Source organism: Harpia harpyja, chromosome 19, assembly GCF_026419915.1.
Source record: "Harpia harpyja isolate bHarHar1 chromosome 19, bHarHar1 primary haplotype, whole genome shotgun sequence".
Taxonomy (NCBI): Eukaryota; Metazoa; Chordata; class Aves; order Accipitriformes; family Accipitridae; genus Harpia; species Harpia harpyja.
In genome coordinates, this window is record NC_068958.1 from 13,086,864 (window position 1) to 13,103,234 (window position 16,371).

The 16,371-nt window shown below is 63.6% G+C and overlaps 2 protein-coding genes across 3 annotated transcripts in view; both read left to right on the top strand.

The window, feature by feature from the left end:
- Positions 1-12,299, top strand: part of ABCA2 (ATP binding cassette subfamily A member 2) — a 36,649-nt gene extending 24,350 nt beyond the window's left edge. For both annotated transcript variants that reach the window (XM_052815326.1, XM_052815327.1), the window contains exons 28-49: positions 184-402; positions 586-688; positions 1,101-1,429; positions 2,011-2,224; positions 2,401-2,506; positions 2,868-2,979; positions 3,398-3,458; positions 3,714-3,888; positions 3,974-4,089; positions 4,359-4,506; positions 4,744-4,867; positions 5,710-5,842; positions 6,019-6,136; positions 6,282-6,460; positions 6,780-6,921; positions 7,266-7,400; positions 7,635-7,738; positions 8,018-8,110; positions 8,403-8,505; positions 8,665-8,802; positions 9,067-9,273; positions 9,533-12,299. In XM_052815326.1, coding sequence (XP_052671286.1) covers positions 184-402; positions 586-688; positions 1,101-1,429; positions 2,011-2,224; positions 2,401-2,506; positions 2,868-2,979; positions 3,398-3,458; positions 3,714-3,888; positions 3,974-4,089; positions 4,359-4,506; positions 4,744-4,867; positions 5,710-5,842; positions 6,019-6,136; positions 6,282-6,460; positions 6,780-6,921; positions 7,266-7,400; positions 7,635-7,738; positions 8,018-8,110; positions 8,403-8,505; positions 8,665-8,802; positions 9,067-9,273; positions 9,533-9,568 — 3,095 coding nt within the window. In that variant the 3' untranslated portion in view covers positions 9,569-12,299. The remainder of the gene's footprint in view (positions 1-183; positions 403-585; positions 689-1,100; positions 1,430-2,010; positions 2,225-2,400; positions 2,507-2,867; positions 2,980-3,397; positions 3,459-3,713; positions 3,889-3,973; positions 4,090-4,358; positions 4,507-4,743; positions 4,868-5,709; positions 5,843-6,018; positions 6,137-6,281; positions 6,461-6,779; positions 6,922-7,265; positions 7,401-7,634; positions 7,739-8,017; positions 8,111-8,402; positions 8,506-8,664; positions 8,803-9,066; positions 9,274-9,532) is intronic.
- A 182-nt stretch (positions 12,300-12,481) lies between these two features.
- Positions 12,482-16,364, top strand: CLIC3 (chloride intracellular channel 3). The gene is made up of 6 exons (XM_052815332.1): positions 12,482-12,816; positions 13,644-13,753; positions 14,144-14,269; positions 14,406-14,512; positions 14,826-15,001; positions 15,382-16,364. Exons 1-6 carry the CDS (start codon positions 12,703-12,705, stop codon positions 15,541-15,543), a joined length of 795 nt encoding a protein of 264 aa, XP_052671292.1. The 5' UTR covers positions 12,482-12,702; the 3' UTR covers positions 15,544-16,364.
- Positions 16,365-16,371: the final 7 nt, after the last annotated feature.

Sequence of the window (16,371 nt, forward strand, 5' to 3'; positions counted from 1 at the left end):
CCTCTAGCCAGCTGCCTCGCTTCATGCTGCGGTGCTGCTGTGGCTCGGTGGCCATCAGGGTTGGGTGCTGCCCTGTCCCTTGGGGTGGCTGCGCCTGGCTCAGTGCCCAGGTCAGCTCCCTGGAGGCCAAGGTGGGTGTGGGAGAGGCCGTGCCAGGGGGCTGACATCCTTCTCCCCTCGCAGAGCAAGAGGCAGAGGTGGAGGCGGAGGACCATGACCTGGCCGGGCAGGGGAGCTTCAAGCTGGAGGGCTCATGGCTGAAGCTGCGCCAGTTCCACGGGCTGATCGTCAAACGCTTCCACTGTGCCAAGCGCAACACCAAGGCCCTCTTCTCGCAGATCCTCCTGCCTGCCTTCTTCGTCTGTGTGGCCATGACAGTGGCGCTCTCTGTGCCCGAAATAGGTGCCTGCAAGCCACCCACCTGCACGCTGGCGGCTGCTGGTGGCCTCATCTGCCTGCCCCAGTGTGGCCAGTGGGGACACTAGCTTGGGGGGGGGGGAGGACAAGGCTTGTAGGTGCTTGACCAGTCTGCCTGTGCGCAGCGGTGCTGCAGGTGCAAGCGGGTTCCTGTCCTTGTCCCCACAGGTGACCTGCCACCCCTCATCCTCTCGCCATCGCAGTACCACAACTACACCCAGCCCAAGGGCAACTTCATTCCTTACGCCAATGAGGAGCGGCGTGAGTACCGGTGAGAGCCACTGCTCGCTGGTGACCAGCGTCCTGTGCCCCATCCCCATCCCTGTCTCCATCCCTGGGACTGTGGTGGGAGGCAGCAGGGAGGGCAGCCCACAGCAGGGCTGGCACCAGGGCTGGCTCAGGCTTGGAGCAGAGCCTGGCCAGTGGCATGTCCCCTTGCAGAAAGCAGCCTCCATCCTCCCCAGGGTGTCTCTGGGAGAGGTGCCAGCCCCGATGCTGGCTGTGATCAGCAGCTTGGGTCATGCCAGGCCTGGGCTGTGTGTGCCACCGTGGTGCCCGTGCCCATGCCCATTTAGTCATGATACGTGCCAAGGCCTTGGGGAAGTCCCAGCAGAAGATGGCCAAGGTGATGAGACTCATGTCTCCTGCTCCTTGCCCCTCCTCACCCACTCCTCTCCCCGCAGCATCAGGCTGTCTCCTGACGCCAGCCCCCAGCAGCTGGTGAACACCTTCCACCTGCCCTCCGGTGTGGGGGCCACCTGCGTGCTCAAGACGGCCTTCAACAACACGCTGGACCAGCCCATGCAGACCCTCAACCTCAACAGCAACGAGTCCAAGATGCTGGCGGCCAAGTACTTCGATGCCATGTGCATTGACTCCTTCACCCAGGGCCTGCCACTCTCCAACTTTGTGCCACCGCCTCCATCCCCGGCCCCCTCCGACTACCCCGTCTCGGTGGATGAGGACCTGCCCCGTGCTTGGAATTCCACGACCTTCTCCTCTGCCATCAAAGGTATCGCCTGTGCTTGGTGCCTGAGTCTGTCCAGGCCTGAAATTCATCTCCAGCAGGGAGATGACATATGTCCCCTGCAGAAGCAGCTCCAGGGACCCCTGGAAGTGCCTATCAGTTTGGCCTGGCCACAGCAGAGCACTGCTGGGCTGAACTTCTGGCTCAGGGCCAGTGCTGGCCCAGGAGCACTGCTCCCCATTCAGCCCTGGCAGTGCTGGTGGAGCTCCCTGGGGCAGTGACACCATTGAGAGCCCTGTGGCCAGCCTTGTGTCACCCTCACTGGGCTGGCTGCTTGGTCCCCAGCCATTGCCTTCTCCAGCCACACTTCATGCCCTCTCTTGGAACCATTTCTGTCCCCCAGAGTTTTTCCCCACGTCCATCTCTTGGTCCCTCTTGGTCACCAGGACACAAAAGCCCTCTCACAGACCGGGCTCTGGCCCAGCGGGAGCTGACACCAGTGGGGCAGAGTGCTCCCTCCCTGCCCAGCCAGGACTTCTTAGCTGAGCCCCCCGCCACCCCCACATTGTCCCAGGCAGCCAGGGCAGACAGGAGCCTGGCTGTAAGCTGCCCTCTCTGCTCCTCAGAGACCGTGACCTCGGCCCCTGCCCTGCCCCACATCATCCACGAGCCCATCAAGTGCACATGCTCCATGCAGGGGACCGGCTTCTCCTGCCCCAGCGGTGTGGGGGGCCACCCTCCGCAGATGAAGGTGGTGACGGGGGACATCCTGGCAGACATCACAGGGCGCAATGTCTCCGAGTATCTGCTCTACACCTCGGACCGCTTCCGGCTGCACAGGCAAGAGGGAAGGCTGGGAGGGTCGGCCCTGTGCCGTGGAGCAGGGGTGGAGGACTCGGGACTTGGGGACACCTGCCCAGGGTGCTGATGGGAGCCAGGAGCATGCTTGAGTGTGGCCCCGCTCCCAGAGCGGGGGGACAGTGGTCACAGCTTCTTGGCGGTGCCTTGTCCCACAGGTATGGGGCACTCACCTTTGGCAACATCCAGAAATCCATCCCGGCCTCCTTCGGGGCCAGGGCTCCTGCCACGGTGCGCAAGATTGCTGTCCGGAGAACGGCCCAGGTGGGACTGCGCTGCGCCCCATGGCAGCTGGGAGATGGGTGGGCAGCGGCAGCCATGGCACAGGTGGGGAGAAGCGGGCAGGCGGCACTGCCTGCACGGCAGGGACCCCTCGCCAGCTGCTCTGCAGCAGTGCTCTCCACCGAGGAATCTGGTGGGGCTCTTGCCCCATGGGGCGCTTTGCAGCTTCCCACCCCAGCAGGTCTGGCCCAGCATGGTCGGCAGTGGCCTGCTCTCTCCACAGCTGTGAGCACAGGAAGTCTGCCCTGTGGCTGTCCCATCCCGTCCCATCCCTCCCTTCCAGTACATCTGCTATGGGCCCAGCTCTCTTGCCACCTCCCACCACTCTTCTCTGCTCTTCCAGGTCTTCTACAACAACAAGGGCTACCACAGCATGCCCACCTACCTCAACGCTCTCAACAACGCCATCCTGCGAGCCAACTTGCCCAAGAGCAAAGGCAACCCTGCTGCCTACGGTGAGGACCTAGAAGCTTTTAAGGGCAGAAGCACATCAGGAACAGCTTTAGGGTGTGGTCCAACCAGGCTCTAAAGTGCAATGCCCCCCCTTGGAGCAAGCAGGCTAGTGCCTAGTTGAGGCAGGGGGGTCAACTCACCTTGTCTGACCTAGGCAGAGCGTGGGCTGGGGCAGAACCTCCTGAGGTGCTGCCTACTGGCACCTGGACTTGCAGTGTGTCTGAGGATGCTCTCTGCCAGCTGGTGAGGGAGGGCTTGGCCTCAAGGTGCTTGGTTGCTTCAGGCAGCTCAGCTCCAGCTGAGCGGCAGGGAAGAAACCTGTCCTCTCACTCAGAGCCAGGACCAGACAGGCTGGGGGCAAGATTTTCTGTCCTGAGCCAACTTTCACACTCCCATGTTTCTTCTTGGGCCTTCCTACAGGCATTACAGTCACCAACCACCCCATGAACAAGACAAGCGCCAGCCTGTCCCTGGATTACCTGTAGGTCTGGGGAGTGGGTTTGAGGGAGGATGGCCGTCCTGTGGAAGGGAGGGAGCTCCCCACCGCAGTTTGCAGGGGAATGCTGAGGCTTCTGCCCTGCAGGCTGGGGGGGGGGCACCAGGTGGTGGTGATGTGGGGGTCCCTGTGCTGTGACCTGCCCTGTGCACAACGACTGTCCCACGCCAGTGTGGGTGGCCCTTCCCCAGGCAGCTGAGGGTGATGGGGTCCCTGCTCTCCTCCTTGCTCCCCATGCAGCCTGCAAGGCACAGACGTGGTGATTGCCATCTTCATTATCGTGGCCATGTCCTTCGTGCCAGCGAGCTTCGTGGTGTTCCTGGTGGCTGAAAAGGCCACCAAGGCCAAACACCTGCAGTTCGTGAGCGGCTGCGACCCTGTCATCTACTGGTTGGCCAACTACGTGTGGGACATGGTGAGCAGGGTGCATGGCCCCACCGGCCGAGTTCCCCAGGCCAGCTGGGTGGATGGGCAGTCACACAAGTTTCTGTCTTCTCCAGCTGAACTACCTGGTGCCGGCCACGTGCTGCATCATCATCCTGTTTGTGTTCGACCTCCCAGCATACACGTCTCCCACCAACTTCCCCGCTGTCCTCTCTCTCTTCCTGCTCTACGGGTACGTTGCTCAGAGGGGTGGTCACGATGCACTGATGGGTCCCTCCAATGCCCCATCTGCACCGTGGCTAGGCAGGCAGGATCTGGCCTCCAGGCTGCCCATCTGGCTAATGTTCTGCAGCTCCCATAGCCGGTGGGCTGTGAGGGCTGGGGTGGGAGAGCCCAGGGAGGACGGGGCTGGGACATGGGTGATCCTAAGGCTTGACAGTTGGTGCTGCCCGGTCCCTCTCCTGCCACGCTGATGTGTGCTCTTGCCGCTCACCTTCCCAGCTGGTCCATCACCCCCATCATGTACCCTGCCTCCTTCTGGTTTGAGGTGCCCAGCTCCGCCTACGTGTTCCTCATTGTCATCAACCTCTTCATTGGCATCACGGCTACTGTCGCCACGTTCCTGCTGCAGCTCTTTGAGCATGACAAGGTATGAGATTCACAGCTCTGCCTGGGGCCACCAGGAAAGGAGAAGCTGCCATCAGGTTGTGGGACAGCTCAGGCTGGGAGAGACCTCAGGAGGTCTCTGCTCCAAACTCCTGCTCCCAGCAGGGTCAGCTGTGAGACCTGACCAGGCTGTATCTTGGTGGGGATCCTGATCCTACCATGCACTCGTGGTCCTCAGGGGTGTTTCTGATGGTCGTGTCCTCTCTGCCCATCCCCACAGGATCTGAAGGTGGTGAACAGCTACCTGAAGAGCTGCTTTCTTGTATTCCCTAACTACAACCTGGGCCATGGCTTGATGGAGATGGCCTACAATGAGTACATCAATGAATACTATGCCAAGATCGGTATGGCCTCTCATCCCCTCCCTCCCGTGCTCCAGGGCATGTGGGGCTTGGGGGGACTATGGTGCTGGCACATCCCCTCCACCTGCCCTGTGAAGCTTCCCAAGCCCCAGAGCAACCTGGAGCAAAAAGCTAGGGGACGTGAACTAGACTGGGGTGCAGGAAGGGACACAGTTGAGGGTCAGCTGTGGCGTGGTGCCGGTGGCACTGAAAATGGTTCCTTGGGCCATCCTGAATAGCAGCCCCATGGGGAGAGGAGGTTGTGAGCCCTGGCAAGGTTGTGCGTTTCTGCTGCTGTTGCACACCGCCTGTGGTGCGGACATGGTGGAGCTGTGGTGGGCCGTGGTGGAGCCATGGTGGGGCCGTGCTGTGATGTGAGGGATGGGGACTGCAAGGGCTCCTTCCTTCCAGACATCTCTTGCTTGCAGGGCTGCGCTGCCCAGCCAAAATGAGCCTTTTGCTGCTCACAGTTTAACCTTGGCCTCAGAAAAATCTCTTGCTGCTCTCTGCTTCTCAGGCAGCTTCCATATATAATCCAGGTGCTGCTGGCATCATGAGGGGCAATTTTAGGGCAGGATCTGACAAATCCATCCAATACACACTCTCAGTTGCGTTGATTCATCCTACTGAGATTGAAAAGTTGCAAGACGATTTCAATGGCACACAGGCTGTGAATGGAAAGCCTTGTTGTGACCAGCCCTGGTGCTACCAGCACTAACAGACTGGCAGGGGAGGGGACATGGGAGCAGGACACTGTCATTGTCACAGGCTAGCTCAAGACGGACGACCAGGTTGTCCCCATGGGAAGGTGTCCCCAGCCACTTTCTCCTCTTCCTCTCACTCAGGGCAGTTCGATAAAATGAAATCACCCTTTGAATGGGACATCGTGACGCGGGGGCTCGTTGCCATGACAATCGAAGGCTTCGTTGGCTTCTTCATCACCATCATGTGCCAGTACAACTTCTTCCGGAAGCCCCAGTGAGTGTGGCGGGGGAGTGGGGTGCAGGCTAGGCATGGCTTTGCTGTCAGGACCCCTTAGCTCAAGGCTGTCCCTCCGGTGGGGGTGAGCTGGGGAGCTGCCCATCCCCAGCAGGGATGCGGGCAGGTGGCTCCCATGCCTGTATTCCCACCCTGTCCTGTGCACTTTCTTGCAGGCGGCTGCCCGTCTCCACCAAACCCATCGAGGATGACATCGATGTGGCCAATGAGCGGCACCGTGTACTGCGCGGTGACGCCGACAACGACATGCTGAAGATTGAAAACCTCACCAAGGTGCAGCAGCGGGGTCACAGCGGTGGGGGATGCACCGGGGCTGCAAGGAGACACCTCGGAGCCATCCCATCTGAGGGATGTGGGCTGGGGCTGGGGGTACAGGTTGCCTCCTGGCAGGCTGAGCCCCCATCCTGTGCCTCACCAGGTGTATAAGTCCCGCAAGATCGGGCGCATCCTGGCTGTGGACCGGCTGTGTGTGGGCGTGCGACCCGGGGAGTGCTTTGGGCTGCTGGGCGTCAATGGCGCAGGCAAGACGACCACCTTCAAGATGCTGACAGGGGATGAGAGCACCACGGGTGGAGAGGCCTTTGTTAACGGACACAGGTCAGGGGGCACAGGTTGGGTGGGAGGTGGGAACTGCCCACCATCCTGGGGTCAGGATGGGGTCTGCTTGGGGGTCTCCCAGGATGAAGCAGCGTGAGTGTGCCCATGTGGGTCCGTGGGACTCTGCAGCCCTGTGTCCCAATGGGCTGACCATCATCTGGGGGGTGGCAAGTGACACCGGCTCTCGGCCAAGGCTGCCTGTTGTGGGTTACCTGGTAGAAGATGCTCCAGTATAAAGGCGTGTGAAAGGGGAGTGAGCGACAGGGTGCTCCTGAAAAGTGATTCCTTCTCCCCATGGCCCCTTCATCCTCTCCTGCAGCATTCTGAAGGAGCTCCTGCAGGTCCAACAGAGCTTGGGCTACTGCCCCCAGTTTGATGCGCTCTTTGATGAGCTGACAGCCCAGGAGCACCTGGAACTCTACACCCGCCTGCGTGGCATCCCCTGGAAGGACGAGGATCGGGTAGGGCTCTGGGTGGGTGATTGCTAGCGCCCATGGGCTGGTGCTGTGCTATGGGGATGACATCTCACCAGGCACCAGCGGGCACCCAAGCCAGTGCTACTACCCTCATGGCAGCCCCGGTGCTATGCCTGCGTGGGGTGCCGGGGCCAGGCACATGTGCTCGCAGGCCCCACCGATGGCTCATGGCCGTGCCAGGGGCTGCCACGGGGCTCCCCTGACTGGCAACACTGCTTGTGGTCCCCTTGGCAGCTGGCCCATGCTGCGGAGCCCAACTGCTTGCCCACTGCCAGCTCTGCCAGCCCCGTGGCCTTGGTAGGGTAACCGCAGCTCCCCACACCTTGCAGGTGGTCAAGTGGGCACTGAAGAAGCTGGAGCTGACCAAGTATGCCGACAAGCCTGCCAGCACCTACAGCGGAGGCAACAAGAGGAAGCTGTCCACAGCCATCGCGCTGATCGGATACCCAGCCTTCATCTTCCTGGTGCGTCCTGGGCTCCAGCACCCTGCCCATGGGGTCCTCCTTCCACCCACCGTGTCCCTGGGGCTGGTGCTAGGCTAGGGTGGAGAAATGACCCTGGGTGTGAGCTGCCTGCCCCTGGCTCCACCATGAGTGTCCTGGGGTGTGGGATGGTGTCCTGAGCTGGGCTCAGGACAGGAAGGGGTGGCAGGGTTACCCCAGGGGCTGGCATGTCTGAGGGTGCTGTCCATCCCACAGGATGAGCCCACCACAGGGATGGACCCCAAGGCACGGCGCTTCCTCTGGAACCTCATCCTGGATGTCATCAAAACGGGTCGCTCTGTGGTCCTCACATCCCACAGGTCTGGGGGGGCTTCTAACTGTGCCCACGATGCCTCTGGGCACCTGGGGTGCTGCATGGGTGGGAGGGGGCTCTTTGGATGCCCGGGGATGGCGTCTGGCAGGGGTACGGGGAGCAGAGGGAACCCTGGATACCCTCTGTTGCCTTCTCCCATCCCTGGTGGTGGGGCCACAGCACCCGGGTGATGGCCTTGGGTAGCCTGGCTCCCTGCCTGCCCCAGCCACAGCCCCTGGCACTGTCCCCCCATGCCACCCTGCTGAAGCCTGCCCTGTCTTCCCAGCATGGAGGAGTGCGAGGCACTCTGTACCCGACTGGCCATCATGGTGAACGGGCGGCTCAAGTGTCTCGGCAGCATCCAGCACCTGAAGAACCGGTAAGAGCCTGTTGGCGGGTCCAGCACCCTGTGTGTGCTGTGGGGTGGGAGGGGGCTGGGCCCCCACGGCAGGGTGATGGTGAGGCACCTGCAGCAACATCTCAGCCCTTTGTGTGGGTGCTGCTTTGGAGGGTGGGCAGGGGATGGGCTCGCTCAACCGTCCTGGCACCGTCACTGTCCTGGTAGGTGCAGTGGCTTCTGGAGGGCATCGTCCCCTTCCATGGGGTCAGTCCTTCCTCGCAGAGGTATAGGTGGGGGCCACGTCCTCACTGGGTCCCTTGTCCCCGCACAGGTTCGGAGATGGCTACATGATCACGGTGCGCACCAAGTCCAGCCTCAACGTGAAGGAGGTGGTGAGGTTCTTCAACCGCAACTTCCCCGAGGCCGTCCTCAAGGTGAGCTCCCTGCGGTGGCGGTGCTGTCCCCTGCTACCCCCTGCCTCGGGGTGCAAGCAGCCTTCATTCCCCAAGAGACACCTCTGCGGGACCCCCCGTGGGGTGACAGGAGAGTGCCTGGGAGTGAGGGCTTGGGTGTTACCTCTGTGTCCGCTGCAGGAGCGGCACCACACCAAGGCCCAGTACCAGCTGAAGTCGGACCAGATCTCACTGGCGCAGGTCTTCAGCAAGATGGAGCAGGTGGTGGACGTCCTGGGCATCGAAGACTACTCTGTCAGCCAAACCACGCTGGACAATGTGAGACTGGGGACAGCATGGGTGGCTGGATGCTTGTCCCCAGGGAGGGTGGCTGTGCCTGGTGGGGGTGGCTGTGCCAAAGTGCCTGGCAGAAGCCACCTTTGGGATGGGAGGTAGAGCTAGGTGGGGGGCACAGTGGCAGCCACAGCCCAGTGGGATGCGCTGGGGCCCATCTCCAGCAGCACAGATGGCAGATGAGAGGTGACCAGGGGGTGGAGGTGCAGGCCCACAGGCCCTCACAGCCTCCTGCCCCTTCCCCTCCAGGTGTTTGTGAATTTTGCCAAGAAGCAAAGTGACAACCTGGAGCAGCAGGAGACGAGCCCCAGCTGCGCCTTGCAGTCGCCCCTGGAGCGTGTGCTGAGCCTGCTGCGCCCCAGGGCTGCCCCCACGGAGCTGCGGGCTCTCGTGGTGGAGGAGCAGGAGGACCTGGAGACTGATGACGAAGGCCTCATCAGCTTTGAGGAGGAGAGGGTGAGAGGTTGTCCCCAGATCTGGGTGTCCCTGGTCCCAGCTGTGTCCCTGCCACAGGGCACTGGGGCTGGGTTCTGCGGCACTAGGTCTCGTCCAGAGAAGGGGACACGGTGGGCCCAGGGGTGGACCAGAGAGGGCTCTGGGAGGGGTGGCTGCTCCCCGCCCAGGCCGGATCCTGGCCCCAGCAGCACTGGGTGTGCTGGGCGGAGCGGGCAGCCCCTGCCCAGCCCCTGAGCCCTGCCTGTCTCTGTGCCCACAGGCTCAGCTCTCATTCAACACGGACACCCTGTGCTGAGACCCCCCGGGGGCAGCCACGTCCCCTGTCTGTGAAGCCACCGAACCCTTTTGGCCTCTCCCCTCCCTTTGCCCATCAAGCGGAGCTGGTGCGGCTGCAGGCGCGTGCCAGGGAGGACACGGCAGGTGCGGCGCTGGCCTGGGCAGACCTCACGAGCCATCGCCCGCCAGGTGGCCTTTGTCCCTTTCAGCTTTGGGGCAGTGTCACTGCGTGGTGCCGGGGGCCACGACTGTCCCCAGCTGGCTTGCCCAGCCAGTGCGTGCCAACGGACAGAGACTGTGAAGAGGACACGGCTTGGTGCCAGTGCGGCTGGCCCTGCATGCTTTGTGGCAGGGACAAGGCCTGTGAGGGGTGCCTTCGGTTGGACACCCGTGTTTCACCCACCCTGGGGACCCCTGGCCACAGGGACACCTCCACCCCCACCACCATCCTGGCATTGGCACCACCCCAGCCTGGCCCTGGCAGGGCAGGAGGATGGGCATCTGCTTTTGCCTTGTTTCCATCACCCCTGGCTTAGTATTTGCCCTTGGCAGCGTGGGAAGCTCGGGGTCTGGCACCATGGGGGCAGGAGCTCTGGTGCTTCACCCACGATTGATTTCTGTCACGACAGGATGTCACCGGCAACCTCCAGCCTGCCTGAGCCGGGGACCTCAGCCCTGCTGGTGTGTCCTCCCTGCCCACGCTGCTGCCAGCCGAGGGGTCCAGCCGCCCCGGCCCTGCCTGGCCTTGCCATGTGTGTGCTGGGCACTCGGCACTGTCCCTGGGGCTGGGCAGTGGCACCCCTGCAGAGGGGCATGTGGTGGGGCAGAGGGGTATTTCACAGGGTATTTCACATGCTGGCACCAGCTGTTTCTCCCCTCTGCCCCCACCACGTTCCTCCCCCCAGAGCCCCTCACCCTGCCTCCTGCCTGCCCTCACTTCCCCACCACAGGGCATCACTGCGGCTGTGCCACCTTTCTGCTGTGTCCTCCTCCTTTTCCCCCTTGCCCTGGCACTCATTGCTCAGCGTCTGCCCCTGTACAGGAGCCACCTGCACGGGTTTCTTATTGTTGGGTCAGTGGTGGTACTGGGGGAGGGGTTGCTGTGCCCCAGGACGCCTTTTGAAGCTGGGAGTGGGGTGGCTTTGAGGTACGAGGACAAGACAACCCAGCTGGGTGCTGGTGCAACCGGACAGTGGTGCCTGGGGTGGTGGAAAGGGGAAAGATGGACTGTGGCGGTGGGGCCAGCATCATCACCTAGAGCTGGCAGCGTCACCAGGGCTGGCTGCAGGCCCCCCCTTGGCCAGCAGTGTCCCTCCTTTCTGCAGAGGGTCCTGCTGCCTTGTCACCCATGGAGGCTGAGCCCGGCACCCACAGCCCAGCAGCACTCCCCAGCGCACAGCTCCCCAGCAACCCACAGTGGTGCCCAGAGGCAGGGTGATGGCAAGGCCCATGATGCTGACCCCAGCCACCCTCCCCGTAGGTGCCCCAGCCTTTTACAGCACCCCAGGGTGGCCATGCACAGTCTCCCCTCCTTCCTGGGGAGCACCCAGGGCCAAGCTGCCCGTGTGTGTCCCCACTGCCCTTTCTGCCTCCCTGGCACAGGCTCAGCTGGAGGCCCTGGGCTGGCTCCAGCCCACCGGCAAGCAGGCAGCACTGGGCACCCCAGCTCACTGCCATGGGACAGCACACCATGTGGGGAGGTGGACTGGGGCCAGCCCTGGCCCCACTCGAGGGCACAGAAGCAGGGGCACACCCAGGTGGCAGCTGACTGCTGTCCCCGTGCCCCCCGATCTTGCCAGTCCTGTATGCCACCTGCTATAGATTGTGATACAATATACAGTATTTTCAATAGGGGAAAAATGGGGGGGAGATAAGCTCTATTTTCAGATTTTTCAGACCATATTTTTTTTAACAGCATACTGGAAACTGGCTGGTCCTGGGGTGGGGTGGATGGCATGGGTGGGCAGGCCCTCACTTGGGGCGTCCTCTGCTCCACTGCTGGGCCCACTCTGCCTTCCTGGGTGAGAACTGGGGGATGAGCCAGCTCGGGGTTAGCCCTGTGCCACCAGGGAGAGAGGGGATGGTGTCACTTTTGGGTCCTCAGATGTGACCTCGGTGGTGGCACCGCATGGTGTCCTGCTCTGTGCTCTGGCCAGAGCTTTGTCCTTGCACCGTGCCCACCCAGCTGCCCTGCCCCTCAGGGCTGCAGGAGGGCACCAGCACCCCGGGCACAGAGCCTGCCACCCCCCCACCCCAGCCCTCCCATCCGCAGAGCTGCCGCCACCCACTGCTGTGCCACTGTCCCCATGCCCGGTCCCCATGCCCCGTGGCTTTCAGTGGTCAATGGAGATGCTTTTGTGCTCCCAGGGCACGCTTGCCAGCACAGCCTGGGTGGCTGCAGTGGCCTCCCTGCCCTGAGCTCGGGGCTGCTCAGGCACAAACACTGCTGGGGGCACCCTGAGGGTGGCAGCAGGGTGGGAACAGGAGGGCATTGCCCCCAGGCAGGGGTGGCCGCTGCCTTAACACCATTCGCTTCGTTGAGTTTGGCCCCACTTCCTGCCTCGCCTCCCTCTGCACGTCCTTGGCCACCAGCCACGGGCACAGTGCCAGTGCCACGCACGTCCCCGGGCACGGGGCACCCCGAGGGGTGGGGGGACGCCTGGGAGGAGCCTGTACATTGCTAGCAAAAGAAAAAAAAAAAGATGAAATGTGAAAATAATGATCGTTTTAAATAAAAAATAATAACTGGAGCCAGCAAGGCTGCATGGTTACTGGTGGGCAGGAGTGCCAGGGCTGGGTGCCCAGGGAGGGACCGGGCTGGGCAAGGGCTGAGGAGGGGGTTCATAGTGCCCTGGGGTGGGGGTGCAAGAGCCTGCTATGGGCAAAGGCAGCTGGGCACAACACAGGCCTGTGCCCAGCACTTGGCATCTTCCAGGGTGGGTGGTGGGGCTGGCTGGGGGCACGAAGCCCTGCAGGGCACAGGCAGCGCAGGTAGGGTGCCCAGGCAGGAGCCGCTGCAGCTGGTGATGCCGTAGGCTGCCCTTGCTGGACTCGGGCTGCCAGCAGCAGCGGTGGCCAGGGCCCCATGGCAGGGCGTCCCTGGTTGCGCTGTGGGGCCAGGTGTGGGTGGGAGCGGGTGCACCCCAGGGAGGAATGTGGGCTGGGAGGGGCCATGCACCAGCACCGGCACTCGCACCACAGCCACCACTCAGCCAGCAGCCACCACCCAGCATGGCCGAGAAACCCCAAATCCAGCTCTTCGTCAAGGTGAGAGGGGTCACGGGGGCCTGCGGTGCCCCGCGCTGGCGGGCACCTCCGGCATCACTGGGCTGGCGTGGCCCGGCCACCCCTGCCCACTGCAGTGCGCAGATGTGGGGCCCTGGGCAGGCAGGGGGCAGCTCGGGGCTCATCTCCATGGCACGGCATGCTGCTGCCTGCCCCGCGGGCATGGGGGGCTGTGGGTGTTCAGCATGGGGTGTTGGACTGGGATGCCTCCCCCAAAACTGGGCCCCCTGCCCAGCAGCCTAGCCACCACAGCATCTGCCTGCACCTGCCGGGCCCTTCCCAGCCACTGCCTGGCCAGGGCAGTTTGTCCGGCTACACAGGGCAGGACAGGGCCCACCTGGGATCACACCTGGGGGCGACAGGGCCACCAGCATCGCCACCACCTTCCTCCAGCACAGCCCCTGCTGCTCTGGGCTGTCCCCTGCCACAGCCGTACCCGGTGCCACCACGGTCGCTGCCCCCAGGCCCCAGCCCCCTCGGCACTGTGGGGCTGGGGTAGCCTGGGGCCCCCTGCTCTTCCGGGGGTGCCAGGGCCAGCACCCGCTGTGCCACGCAGGCTGCTCTGGGGTGGGGTGCGGAGGCCCCAGGAGCAGGCAGGGGCCAGGGGCTGGCGCCCTGCCCAGCATAGCAGGTGCCATGGACTGCCAGCACTGCTCGCCAGCCTGCAGCCAGCCTGGGCTTGGCCGGGGTGGGTGGCATGTGGCTTGCCACCCTCCCTCTGCACCCACCGGGGCTGCCCAGCCAGCGCTGCCCCCGCTGCGGCTGTGCTGGGGTGAAGGGGCAGCTGAACTCTCCCTCTCTGCCTGCAGGCAAGCGAGGACGGGGAGAGCATGGGCCACTGCCCCTTCTGCCAGCGGCTTTTCATGGTGCTACTGCTCAAAGGGGTGCCCTTCACCCTCACCACCGTGGATGTGAAGAGGTGAGTCGTGCCCCCCCACTCACCATGGGGGTTGCCAGCCATGGGGTCAGGGCCATGGGCTGGGTGGGACAGCCTTGCCCTGGCACACTGATGGGGGAGGTGGCAGGTCCCAAACCCCTTGCGAAGGGACACGAAGGGGGGGCGCTGTGGGATGCATAGAGCCTGTTGTACCCCCCTCCAGCTGCCCACTGCTGCCTGAGGGAGGTCGGTAGGCATTTCCCAGGGCAGAGCTGCCATGGGCACACAGTGAGGCAAGAGTAGCCTAGGGGCACCACCTCAACCCTTTGCACAGGACACACCTGTGCATACAAACACACACACACAAGCGTGCAGTGCCCTGCAGAGCCCTGGGCACTGCCAAGTGTCAGCATCCATCCCCATCTCCTGCAGGGCACTAGACATGCTGAAGGACTTCGCACCGGGTGCCCAGCTGCCCGTTTTGCTCTACAACGGCGAGCCCAAGACTGACACCATCACCATTGAGGACTTCCTGGAGGACAAGCTGGGCCCCCCCATGTCAGTGTCCGGCACTGCCCTGAGAGGGGGCAAGGGGCCAAAGAGGGGCAGGACAGGCTGAGAGAGGGGAGGCGGGCAGGCAGCACGAGCCTGCTGGCCCCTGCCTCTTTCCTCAGTTGTGCCTGTGTCCCTGCAGGTTCCCCAGCCTGGTCCCACGGTACAGGGAGTCCAGCCTGGCTGGGAATGACATCTTTCACAAGTTCTCCACCTTCATCAAGAACCCAGTGCCTGCCCAGGACGAGGGTGAGGAGCTGGGTGGGGGGACACCACCCTGAAGCCCGGTCAGGTCACCCTGAGCCTTTCCAGCCCTCCCCTGCCCCAGGCCACAGCTGGGTCTCTCCAGGCACTGCCCCTCCCCACACAGCTCAGCATGGCCATGCCAGGGCCCTCTTGGGAGGGCAGGGGCAAATGCCATCCTGGGCAAGGCGGGAAGAGCGTGGGCTGGCATTGCCTGGGCACAGGGGTGGGCTGGCAGGAGGCCACGGCAGAGCTGCAGGGCCCCGTGCCCACAGCGGGGCCATGCCCTGAGCCAGCGGCACTGCCGCCCTCCCCGCAGTGCTGCAGCGGAGCCTGCTGCGGGCCCTGCTGAAGCTGGACGAGTACCTGAGTGCCCCCCTGGAGTACGAGCTGGCCCACAACCCCCACCTCCGGGCCTCCCAGCGCCGCTTCCTTGATGGGGACCAGCTCACGTTAGCCGACTGCAACCTGCTGCCCAAGCTCAACATCGTTCAGGCGAGTGTGGGCACCCTGGTGCTGTGCTCTTCTCTCCCTGGCTTCTCAATGTCACTGGCCCCATGCTCTCACCTCCCCCTTGGTGCCTGCAGCAACCCCCTGCTCCTTTGCCAACCCCTGTATCATCCCGGTGTGCCCCTGGCACCCCCCTCCCCATGACCCCTGCCTGCATGCTGCCTTCCCACAGATCTCAATCCCCTCCGCATCCCCTGCCAGGTGCCGCCCCTTGACTCGTGCAATGCCAGGGATGTCCCCTGGCCCCCTGCCACCCTTCCTGGCTGGCTCCTGCCTGTGAATACCAGCCCCTGGCCACGGGGCCCTCCTTGGCACACCACAGGCACACAGGGCTGGGCAAGGGCTCACCCTGTTTCTGCCCGCAGGTTGTGTGCCAGCATTACCGCTGCTTTGGGATCCCAAAGGACCTGCGGGGCGTGTGGCGCTACCTCAACAGCGCCAGCGAAACCAAGGAGTTCAAATACACCTGCCCCAACAGCGAGGAGATTGTACAAGCCTATCGCTCTGTGGTCCGGTCGCCGCAGTGAGCCGGGCACGCGCCCAGGTGGGTGCAGGGTCAGGGTCGGGCAGCAGGCCAGTGTCTGCCCCAGTCCTGCCACTACCACCAGTCCTGCCTGCACGCACTCAGGAGGGCAGAGAGCATGAGCTGTGCCCCTCCCACTCAAATTCCCTCAGCTGGCACCCCTGCCCAAGGTGCCGGCAGCAATCTGCATCACGCCAAGCCCGCAAATGCGTTCTCAGCTCTTGTGCCACTCTCCCTGCTCAGCCAGGAACCCCTCAACCTGCCCTGCGGTCCCTCAAGCATCAGGATGGGTGCAAAGTCCCCACAGCCATGGGCACCATCTATACTAAAGCTGGGCAATGCTGAGGGCAAGGGAAGGAGATGGGGAGGAAAAGCTGCCCAGAGCAGAGGGCTGTGGGGTACAGACAGGGCAGCGCACCGCAGCGGGCATCCCTGCAGCCTCCTCTGGAGTGACCCGAGGCAGGGCTGTGCCAGGGCAGCAGGCACCGCAGGATGCCCCCGAGGAGCTGCACCGGGTGAGGGGAACTGGCACAGCCACGGCAGAGCCCGGGGAACAGAGCCGGGGGGATGGTGCGGGTGGTGGACACGGCCCAGCCCCTATCACCCTGAGTGAGGGGAGCGGAGGGCACTGTCCCCCCAGAACCTCCTGTTAGGAAGCTCTCAGGAGCAGATTTGGGAGAGGGATGGGGGTGAAGTGGGGCAAGTCCGAGCCACATATCAGAGCTCCCGGAAATCAATAAAGGCTTTGCAAGTGAGACAAGCGTGAGTCTGGAGTGACCAGCCCCAGCAGCTCTCCACCCTCGCAGGACTTCGCACCGGCCTCCCAGTCCTC